This window comes from Oncorhynchus mykiss, chromosome 30 (assembly GCF_057628025.1).
Source record: "Oncorhynchus mykiss isolate SJ-2025 chromosome 30, ASM5762802v1, whole genome shotgun sequence".
Lineage (NCBI taxonomy): Eukaryota > Metazoa > Chordata > Actinopteri > Salmoniformes > Salmonidae > Oncorhynchus > Oncorhynchus mykiss.
Window position 1 is genome coordinate 2,750,001 of NC_143051.1, and position 11,532 is coordinate 2,761,532.

Consider the following 11,532-nt stretch of genomic DNA (forward strand, 5'->3'; position numbering starts at 1 on the left):
GTCAGAGGATACCTTGTCTACAGTCTACAGGTGCGTCAGAGGATACCTTGTCTTCAGTCTACAGGTGCGTCAGAGGATACCTTGTCTACAGTCTACAGGTGAGTCAGAGGATACCTTGTCTTCAGTCTACAGGTGCGTCAGAGGATACCTTGTCTTCAGTCTACAGGTGCGTCAGAGGATACCTTGTCTTCAGTCTACAGGTGCGTCAGAGGATACCTTGTCTACAGTCTACAGGTGAGTCAGAGGATACCTTGTCTTCAGTCTACAGGTGAGTCAGAACAGAGCATCAGAGGATACCTTGTCTTCAGTCTACAGGTGCGTCAGAGGATACCTTGTCTACAGTCTACAGGTGAGTCAGAGGATACCTTGTCTACAGGTGAGTCAGAACAGAGCATCAGAGGATACCTTGTCTTCAGTCTACAGGTGCGTCAGAGGATACCTTGTCTACAGGTGCGTCAGAGGATACCTTGTCTCAGGTGCGTCAAAGGATACCTTGTCTACAGGTGAGTCAGAACAGAGTTCGATACTTTGTCTACAGGTAAAAAATAATGATCAGTAATAATACAATGGGATTTCTACTTAGTGCTTTTCAAATCCCCCAGAGGCGTCAGGTGAGTTAGCGGCAGGCCGTCGGGTGAGTTAGCGGCAGGCCGTCGGGTGAGTTAGCGGCAGGCCGTCGGGTGAGTTAGCGGCAGGCCGTCGGGTGAGTTAGCGGCAGGCCGTCGGGTGAGTTAGCGGCAGGCCGTCGGGTGAGTTAGCGGCAGGCCGTCGGGTGAGTTAGCGGCAGGCCGTCGGGTGAGTTAGCGGCAGGCCGTCGGGTGAGTTAGCGGCAGGCCGTCGGGTGAGTTAGCGGCAGGCCGTCGGGTGAGTTAGCGGCAGGCCGTCGGGTGAGTTAGCGGCAGGCCGTCGGGTGAGTTAGCGGCAGGCCGTCGGGTGAGTTAGCGGCAGGCCGTCGGGTGAGTTAGCGGCAGGCCGTCGGGTGAGTTAGCGGCAGGCCGTCGGGTGAGTTAGCGGCAGGCCGTCGGGTGAGTTACAGCGGCCGTCGGGTGAGTTACAGCGGCCGTCGGGTGAGTTAGCGGCAGGCCGTCGGGTGAGTTAGCGGCAGGCCGTCGGGTGAGTTAGCGGCAGGCCGTCGGGTGAGTTAGCGGCAGGCCGTCAGGTGAGTTAGCGGCAGGCCGTCAGGTGAGTTAGCGGCAGGCCGTCAGGTGAGTTACAGGGGCGTCAGGTGAGTTACAGCGGCCGTCAGGTGAGTTAGCGGCAGGCCGTCAGGTGAGTTACAGCGGCCGTCAGGTGAGTTAGCGGCAGGCCGTCAGGTGAGTTAGCGGCAGGCCGTCAGGTGAGTTAGCGGCAGGCCGTCAGGTGAGTTACAGGGGCGTCAGGTGAGTTACAGCGGCCGTCAGGTGAGTTAGCGGCAGGCCGTCAGGTGAGTTACAGGGGCGTCAGGTGAGTTACAGCGGCCGTCAGGTGAGTTACAGGGGCGTCAGGTGAGTTACAGCGGCCGTCAGGTGAGTTAGCGGCAGGCCGTCAGGTGAGTTAGCGGCAGGCCGTCAGGTGAGTTAGCGGCAGGCCGTCAGGTGAGTTAGCGGCAGGCCGTCAGGTGAGTTAGCGGCAGGCCGTCAGGTGAGTTAGCGGCAGGCCGTCAGGTGAGTTAGCGGCAGGCCGTCAGGTGAGTTACAGGGGCGTCAGGTGAGTTACAGGGGCGTCAGGTGAGTTACAGCGGCCGTCAGGTGAGTTAGCGGCAGGCCGTCAGGTGAGTTAGCGGCAGGCCGTCAGGTGAGTTAGCGGCAGGCCGTCAGGTGAGTTAGCGGCAGGCCGTCAGGTGAGTTACAGGGGCGTCAGGTGAGTTACAGCGGCCGTCAGGTGAGTTAGCGGCAGGCCGTCAGGTGAGTTACAGGGGCGTCAGGTGAGTTACAGCGGGCGTCAGGTGAGTTACAGCGGCCGTCAGGTGAGTTAGCGGCAGGCCGTCAGGTGAGTTAGCGGCAGGCCGTCAGGTGAGTTAGCGGCAGGCCGTCAGGTGAGTTAGCGGCAGGCCGTCAGGTGAGTTAGCGGCAGGCCGTCAGGTGAGTTAGCGGCAGGCCGTCAGGTGAGTTAGCGGCAGGCCGTCAGGTGAGTTAGCGGCAGGCCGTCAGGTGAGTTAGCGGCAGGCCGTCAGGTGAGTTACAGCGGCCGTCAGGTGAGTTAGCGGCAGGCCGTCAGGTGAGTTAGCGGCAGGCCGTCAGGTGAGTTACAGCGGCCGTCAGGTGAGTTAGCGGCAGGCCGTCAGGTGAGTTAGCGGCAGGCCGTCAGGTGAGTTACAGGGGCGTCAGGTGAGTTACAGCGGCCGTCAGGTGAGTTAGCGGCAGGCCGTCAGGTGAGTTAGCGGCAGGCCGTCAGGTGAGTTAGCGGCAGGCCGTCAGGTGAGTTAGCGGCAGGCCGTCAGGTGAGTTAGCGGCAGGCCGTCAGGTGAGTTACAGGGGCGTCAGGTGAGTTACAGCGGCCGTCAGGTGAGTTAGCGGCAGGCCGTCAGGTGAGTTAGCGGCAGGCCGTCAGGTGAGTTAGCGGCAGGCCGTCAGACTAAAACATACAGCGCCTTCAGAACGTGTCACATCCCTTCACTCTTTCCACATGTTGTGCTACAGCCTGAATTTAAAATGGATTCCAATCAGACTTTGACCCCATAATGTCAAAATGGAATTATGTTTTTAGACATTTTTACAAATTAATAAAAAATGTTAAGCTGAAATGGGTTGAAGACTTATTGACTCAAGACATTTTTTTAATGTATGGCTAGTCTAAATAATTTCAGGAGTAAAAATGTGCTTTAAAAAATGGCATAATGAGTTGCATGGACTCACTCTGTGTGCAATAATGGTGTTTTTAATGTCGTTTTTTTTGCTCCTTTTCCTCCCCAATTTCGTGGTTTCCAATTGGTAGTTACAGTCTTGTCCCATCGCTGCAACTCCCCTACGGACTCGGGAGAGGTGAAGGTCAAGAGCCATGCGTCCTCCGAAACACAACCCTGCCGCACTGCTTCTTGACACACTGCTCGCTTAACCCGGAAGCCAGCCGCACCAATGTGTCGGAGGAAACACCATAAAAATGGCGACCGTGTCACTGTGCATGCTCCCGGCCCGCCACGGGAGTCACTAAAGTGAGAAGGGACAAGGACATCCCTGCCGGCCAAACCCTACCCTAACCCGAACGATCCTGGGCCAATTGTGCGTCGCCTCATGGGTCTCCCGGTCGCGGCCAGCTGCGAACCCGGATCTGTAGTGACGCCTCTAGCACTGCAGTGCCTTAGACCGCTACGCCACTCGGGAGGCCCTGCTGTAGTGACGCCTCTAGCACTGCAGTGCCTTAGACCGCTACGCCACTCGGGAGGCCTCAATAATAGTGTTTAACATGATTTTTGAATGACTACTTCTTTGTACCCCAGACATACAATTGTCTGTGAGGTCCCTCGGTCGAGCTGTGAATTTCAAACACCAATTCAACCACAAAGAAGGGCACCTATTGGTAGATGGGTACAAATTAAAAACAGACATTGAATATCCCTTTGAGCATGGTGAAGTTATTAATTACACTTTGGATGGTGTATCGTATTGATACAGTCACTACAAAGATACAGGCGTCCTTCCTAACTCAGTTGCTGGAGAGGAAGGAAACCACTCAGGGATTTCACCATGAGGGTAATGGTGACTTTAAAACAGTTACAGAGTTTAATGGCTGTGACAGGAGAAAACTGAGGATGGATCAACAACATTGTAGTTACTCCACAATACTAACCTAAATGACCGGAAAGAAAGGAAGCCTACAGAATATTCCAACACATCCTGTTTGCAACTAACTTTTTGTCCTTTAATACAAGTGTTGTGTTTGGTGCAAATCCAATACAACTAATTTCTGAGTAACACTCTCCATATTTTCAAGCATAGTGGTGGCTGCATCATGTTATTAGTATGCTTCTAATCATTTAAGGACTGGGGAGTTTTTCAGGATAAGAAAAGAAAGAGTGGAGCTAAGCGCAGACAAAGTCCTAGAAAACCTGGTTGTCTGCTTTCCACCAGACACTGGGAGATGAATTCACCTTTCAGCAGGACAAATAACCTTTAAACACAAGATCAAATCTACACTAGAATTGCTTACCAAGAAGACAGTGAATGAGTGGCCTAGTTTAGATTTTTTTAAACAGATTTAAGACAAAACTGGTAAGACCTGAAAATGGTTGTCTAGCGATGATCAGTAAACCAATTTGACAGAGCTGGAAGATTCCTTTAGAACAATGGGCAAATGTTGCACATTCCAGGTGTGGATGGCTTGGAGAGACCCAGATTGACTCTACAGCTACAATCACTGCCAAAAGTGCTTCTACCAAGTATTGACTCAGGGGTGTGAATACTTATGTAAATGAGATATTTCTGTATTTCATTTTCTATAAAGTTTGCAAAAATGTCAAACTTTTTCATTATGGTGTATTGTGTGTAGATGGATGAAGGGGGGGAAAACTGTTTCATCCATTTTGAATTCAGGCTGCAACACAACAAAATGTGGAATGAGTCGAAGGGGGATGAATTCTTTCTGAAGACATTGTGTAGCACCTTCAGTCTGCAGCTGAGCCAGGGGTCTGTCCCTAGGGGCCGGTGGCCTCGACGCAGATTAAACCCCAGACCCAGATTAAACCTAGTCCTGGACTCAAGTACTGTATACTCACTAGATATTCTCAATTGAACGTGCCTCTTAGTCCAGTACCAGGCTTTATATGTGTCCTGAAAACCGTCAACACTGCCCCCAAATACCTTTTTGTTTGTTTGTTTAGAAAGCCAGTTCTTGGTTCTTCAGGTCAGACACCTTTTTTGTACCTTTTTTTTCAATAGAACATTCGATGAAGAACAACATGTTCATCAGCAACTAGACCCATAGGCAGCTACTGTGGCAGAAACAGAACATGTTGGATGGATGAAGAAATTAAACCTTTCATTGATCATCATCAGTATAGGATCTTCTGACAGGTAGCTTGCCTCCTCCTCTCTCAGATCCTCATCAGTATAGGATCTTCTGACAGTTAGCTTGCCTCCTCCTCTCTCAGATCCTCATCAGTATAGGATCTTCTGACAGTTAGCTTGCCTCCTCCTCTCTCAGATCCTCATCAGTATAGGATCTTCTGACAGGTAGCTTGCCTCGTCCTCTCTCAGATCCTCAGTAGGGATCTTCTGACAGTTAGCTTGCCTCATCCTCTCTCAGATCCTCATCAGTATAGGATCTTCTGACAGGTAGCTTGCCTCGTCCTCTCTCAGATCCTCAGTAGGGATCTTCTGACAGGTAGCTTGCCTCATCCTCTCTCAGATCCTCATCAGTATAGGATCTTCTGACAGGTAGCTTGCCTCGTCCTCTCTCAGATCATCATCAGTATAGGCCTCATGTTCTACAGTAATTACATGGTTCTAAATAGTTTTGTCCTCTGGTTCTCTCCCTCCTCTCATCATCAGTGGTTCTAAAACACGGTTCTGTTTCCCTCTCTCTCAGATCATCATCAGTATAGGTCTGATGTTCTACGTGGTCCATCGGGCCCAGGTGGAGCTGAATGCGGCCATCGCTGCCTGTCAGATGGAGCTGAAGACATCACACATGAACGGCACTTCCACCAATCACAGCGGCTTCACGTACTGCAGCAAGAGGGCGTCGGCCGGGGGTGGGATCATCAACGTGGTCTGATAAATGTCTCAAAACCCTGATTGGACACGAGCGACTGGGATCGAACTGAACACTGATTGGCCAGTGTAGCATTTGTGATATCTGATAGGAGTGCCTTCCACGGTGACGAGTCTGGAGTGAGGAGGACCTGCCAAATAGGGATGCTGATTGTGTGGATCTATAGGGCTTGTAGGTGCAGCTGAGGGGTGCCAGGTGTTTAGTAGTCAGGTACAGTGGTGTTCTCATCACGGACTTACGCTTCCAACACACCGACAGCGCCATTGCATTTTGGTACACCAGAATTACATTCATTTCCAATGAAACGGCGTTGTACAGCGTTGCGTTGCAGAGGCAGTTGCAGTTCGTTCTGTGTGGTGCAGATGTTGGATTTATCGAAGGTACGTGTCAAACTGTATGAGTAGACGGCTTGACAGGAATGGGGGCAGAAGGTGAATGTTAAACTTTGTTACACACATATCCAGATGATGCTGTCGGTGTGTTGGAAGAGTTAACCGGAGTTCTCAATACAACACAGCTCACCATTCAGATCTCCGAGACCAATGGCTTCTCTTCTACAGTGTGGGACCAGGGGCCATTGGCTTCTCTTCAACAGTGTGGGACCAGGGGCCATTGGCTTCTCTTCTACAGTGTGGGACCAGGGGCCATTGGCTTCTCTTCTACAGTGTGGGACCAGGGGCCATTGGCTTCTCTTCTACAGTGTGGGACCAGGGGCCATTGGCTTCTCTTCTACAGTGTGGGACCAGGGGCCATTGGCTTCTCTTCTACAGTGTGGGACCAGAGGCCATTGGCTTCTCTTCTACAGTGTGGGACCAGGGGCCATTGGCTTCTCTTCTACAGTGTGGGACCAGGGGCCATTGGCTTCTCTTCTACAGTGTGGGACCAGGGGCCATTGGCTTCTCTTCAACAGTGTGGGACCAGGGGCCATTGGCTTCTCTTCTACAGTGTGGGACCAGGGGCCAATGGCTTCTCTTCTACAGTGTGGGAGCAGGGGCCAATGGCTTCTCTTCTACAGTGTGGGAGCAGGGGCCAATGGCTTCTCTTCTACAGTGTGGGACCAGGGTGCCATTGGCTTCTCTTCTACAGTGTGGGACCATGGGCCATTGGCTTCTCTTCTACAGTGTGGGACCAGGGGCCATTGGCTTCTCTTCTACAGTGTGGGACCAGGGGCCAATGGCTTCTCTTCTACAGTGTGGGACCAGGGGCCATTGGCTTCTCTTCTACAGTGTGGGACCAGGGGCCATTGGCTTCTCTTCTACAGTGTGGGACCAGGGGCCAATGGCTTCTCTTCTACAGTGTGGGACCAGGGGCCATTGGCTTCTCTTCTACAGTGTGGGACCAGGGGCCAATGGCTTCTCTTCTACAGTGTGTGACCAGGGGCCATTGGCTTCTCTTCTACAGTGTGGGACCAGGGGCCAATGGCTTCTCTTCTACAGTGTGGGACCAGGGGCCATTGGCTTCTCTTCTACAGTGTGGGACCAGGGGCCATTGGCTTCTCTTCTACAGTGTGGGACCAGGGGCCATTGGCTTCTCTTCTACAGTGTGGGACCAGGGGCCAATGGCTTCTCTTCTACAGTGTGGGACCAGGGGCCAATGGCTTCTCTTCTACAGTGTGGGACCAGGGGCCATTGCGTTGAACTCATAATGATGAAATAAATAAATGGTACAGCACACTGAGTTTTTTTTTAATTCATTTTTTCCTTGTTCTTCTCTTTCACTTTAGGCCAGCGTTTCCCAAACTCAGTCCTGGGCCCCCAGGGTCCACCTTCTTGGTTCTTGCCATAACACTTCACAGCTGATTCAAATAATCTAAGCATGCAGATGTATTTATTGTAATTATTATAATTTTTTGTACGAGGCGAGTCAGTTATTAAGAACAATTTCTTAATTACAATGACGGCCGGTTGTGATACAGCCTGGAATCGAACCAGGGTGTTTGGAGTGACACTTCAAGCACTGAGCTGCACCACTTGGGAGCCCGTTGATTGGTTGATTTATTTGAATCTGCTGTGTAGTGCTAGGGCAAAAAGCTGAACGTGCACCGGGGGGGGCAGGACAGAGTTTGGGGAAACCCAGCAAAACCTACCTAGTATTTTATTTTCATTTCACCTTTATTTAACCAGGTAGGGTAGTTAAGAACAAGTTCTCATTTACAACTGCGACCTGGACAAGATAAAGCAAAGCAGTGTGACACAAACAACACAGAGTTACACATGGAATAAACAAACGTACAGTAAATAACACAATAGAAATGTCTATATACAGTGTGTGCAAATGTAGTAAGGGAGTTAAGGCAATTAATAGGCCATAGTAGCGAAGTAATTACAATTTAACAAATTAACACTGGAGTGATAGATGAGCAGATGATGATGTGCAAGTTGAAATACTGGTGTGCAAAAAAGTAAATTAAAAACAATATGGGATGAGGTAGGTAGATCGGATGGGCTATTTACAGATGGACTATGTACAGCTGCAGCGATCGGTTAGCTGCTCAGATAGCTGATGTTTAAAGTCAGTGAGGGAAATGTAAGTCTCCAGCTTCAGCGATGTTTGCCATTCGCTCCAGTCACTGTCAGCAGAGAACTGGAAGGAAAGGCGGCCAAAGGAGGTGTTGGCTTTGGGGATGACCAGTGAGATATACAGTGGGGCAAAAAAGTAGTCAGCCACCAATTGTGCAAGTTCTCCCACTTAAAAAGATGAGAGAGGCCTGTAATTTTCATCTTAGGTACACTTCAACTATGACAGACAAAATTAGGAAAAAAAATCCAGGAAATCACATTGTAGGATTTTTAATGAATTTATTTGCAAATTAAACCCTGCTATACCCTGCCTAGTATGATAAACCCTGCCTAGTATGATAAACCCTGCTATAACCTGCCTAGTATGATAAACCCTGCTATAACCTGCCTAGTATGATAAACCTTGCTATACCCTGCCTAGTATGATAAACCCTGCTATACCCTGCCTAGTATGACAAACCCTGCCTAGTATGATAAACCCTGATAAACCCTGCCTAGTATGATAAACCCTGATAAACCCTGCCTAGTATTTGACACCTTGCCATAACCTGCCTTAGTCCATAGAGACATGCCATAACCTGCCTTAGTCCATAGAGACATGCCATAACCTGCCTTAGTCCATAGAGACATGCCATAACCTGCCTTAGTCCATAGAGACATGCCATAACCTGCCTTAGTCCATAGAGACATGCCATAACCTGCCTTAGTCCATAGAGACATGCCATAACCTGCCTTAGTCCATAGAGACATGCCATAACCTGCCTTAGTCCATCGAGACATGCTATATTGACAAAAACTACCACTACTTTTTTTTACTGTCAGGTCCACTACAACAGGCAGAATGACGCCGTACGACAGGCAGAATGACGCCGTACGACAGGCAGAATGACGCCGTACGACAGGCAGAATGACGCCGTTCGACAGGCAGAATGACGCCGTTCGACAGGCAGAATGACGCCGTACGACAGGCAGAATGACGCCGTACGACAGGCAGAATGACGCCGTACGACAGGCAGAATGACGCCGTACGACAGGCAGAATGACGCCGTACGACAGGCAGAATGACGCCGTACGACAGGCAGAATGACGCCGTTCGACAGGCAGAATGACGCCGTACGACAGGCAGAATGACGCCGTACGACAGGCAGAATGACGCCGTACGACAGGCAGAATGACGCCGTTCGACAGGCAGAATGACGCCGTTCGACAGGCAGAATGACGCCGTACGACAGGCAGAATGACGCCGTTCGACAGGCAGAATGACGCCGTACGACAGGCAGAATGACGATGTATGGTTTAATGATCTATGGTTTACTGGTCTAAAGTAGTGCACTATATAGGTTGCCATAGGGCTCTGGTCTAAAGTAGTACACTATATAGGGAATAGGGTTCCATAGGGCTCTGGTCTAAAGTAGTGCACTATATAGGGAATAGGGTTCCATAGGGCTCTGGTCTAAAGTAGTGCACTATATAGGGAATAGGATGCCATTTGGGATGTAACCCTGTCTGTCATCAAATTTAAAATCAGATGTATTTATCAGCCCTTGGTACATCAGCTGATATCTCAAAGTGCTGTACAGAAACCCAGCCTGAAACCCCAAACAGCAAGCAATGCAGGTGTAGAAGCACAGTGCTAATAGTATGAATGTGAAAACTAGGAGTTTGTTGTGTTCTGTTTCCATGTTCCATCCATCTCTTAATATTACACAGGTTTTTTTTGGTTAATTTGTTTTTATGTCGATTTGCAGGGACTTTTTGGGATAAGTTTCAGTCTGTAGTTGAATTCTCTTTATCTTAAACTATAAGGCACAATTAGAGACTGTCATTGCTATCAGTTCTGACTCGTGTTCATTAGGCACCTCCTTTCCACTAAATTGAACTTGTTCAATAAGAAACATTGGTTTTGAATAGGACCCAGGTCTGGGTTTGACATGGGGATCCTGTCCTGCCTGGCCAATAGGAACAGTTATGCTTTAGCCTGGCTGACCAATAGGAACAGTTCTGCTTTAGCCTGGTGGTCCTGTCCTGGCTGACCAATAGGAACAGTTCTGCTTTAGCCTGGTGGTCCTGTCCTGGCTGACCGACCAATAGCAACACTTCTGCTTTGGCCTGGCTGTCCAATAGCAATACTCCTGCTTTGGCCTGGCTGTCCAATAGCAACACTCCTGCTTTGGCCTGGCTGTCCAATAGGAACAATCCTGCTTTGGCCTGGCTGTCCAATAGGAACACTCCTGCTTTGGCCTGGCTGTCCAATAGGAACACTCCTGCTTTGGCCTGGCTGTCCAATAGGAACACTCCTGCTTTGGCCTGGCTGTCCAATAGCAACACTCCTGCTTTGGCCTGGCTGTCCAATAGCAACACTCCTGCTCTGGCCTGGCTGTCCAATAGCATCACTCCTTCTTTGGCCTGGCTGTCCAATAGCAACACTCCTTCTTTGGCCTGGCTGTCCAATAGCAACACTCCTCTTTGGCCTGGCTGTCCAATAGCAACACTCCTTCTTTGGCCTGGCTGTCCAATAGCAACACTCCTTCTTTGGCCTGGCTGTCCAATAGCAACACTCCTTCTTTGGCCTGGCTGTCCAATAGCAACACTCCTTCTTTGGCCTGGCTGTCCAATAGCAACACTCCTTCTTTGGCCTGGCTGTCCAATAGCAACACTCCTTCTTTGGCCTGTCTGTCCACTAGCAACACTCCTGCTCTGGCCTGGCTGTCTGCTCCGGGATCATTTTAGCAGCTCTGCAGTTCTGACCGGAACAGATGGAAAGGAGAGACATTCTCAGCAGGGAATGTTGTTCTGTTCTGCCAAGGAGCCCCGAGTACATTATGGTCTGATTTAACCATTCGTTTTACTGTGGATATAGATACTTTTGTACCTGTTTCCTCCAGCATCTTCACAAGGTCCTTTGCTGCTGTTCTGGGATTGATTTGCACTTTTCACACCAAAGTACGTTCATCTCTAGGAGACAGAACACGTCTCTTTCCTGAGCGGTATGACGGCTGCGTGGTCCCATGGTGTTTATACTTGCGTACTATTGTTTGTACAGATGAACGTTGTACCTTCAGGCATTTGGAAATTGCTCCCAAGGATGAACCAGACTTGTGGAGGTCTACAATTCTTTTCTGAGGTCTTGGCTGATTTTTTTTGATTTTCCCATGATGTCAAGCAAAGAGGCACTGAGTTTGAAGGTAGGCCTTGAAATAGAATGCTGTTCATTGGCTACAGCTCAGCGTTCAACACCATTAGTGCCCTCCAAGCTCATCACTAAGCTAAGGACCCTGGGACTAAACACCTCCCTCTGCAACTGGATCCTGGACTTCCTGACGGG

At 49.9% G+C, this 11,532-nt stretch overlaps 1 protein-coding gene across 2 annotated transcripts in view; it reads left to right on the top strand.

Moving 5' to 3' along the window:
* The window catches only part of LOC110487823 (transmembrane protein 64), a 35,347-nt gene extending 27,986 nt beyond the window's left edge, over positions 1-7,361 (top strand). The window contains exon 3 of one of the 2 annotated variants that reach the window (XM_021559739.3): positions 5,503-7,361. In XM_021559739.3, the coding sequence (XP_021415414.3) occupies positions 5,503-5,691 (189 nt within the window). In that variant the 3' untranslated portion in view covers positions 5,692-7,361. The other variant, XM_021559740.3, reaches the window with a different exon arrangement.
* Positions 7,362-11,532: the final 4,171 nt, after the last annotated feature.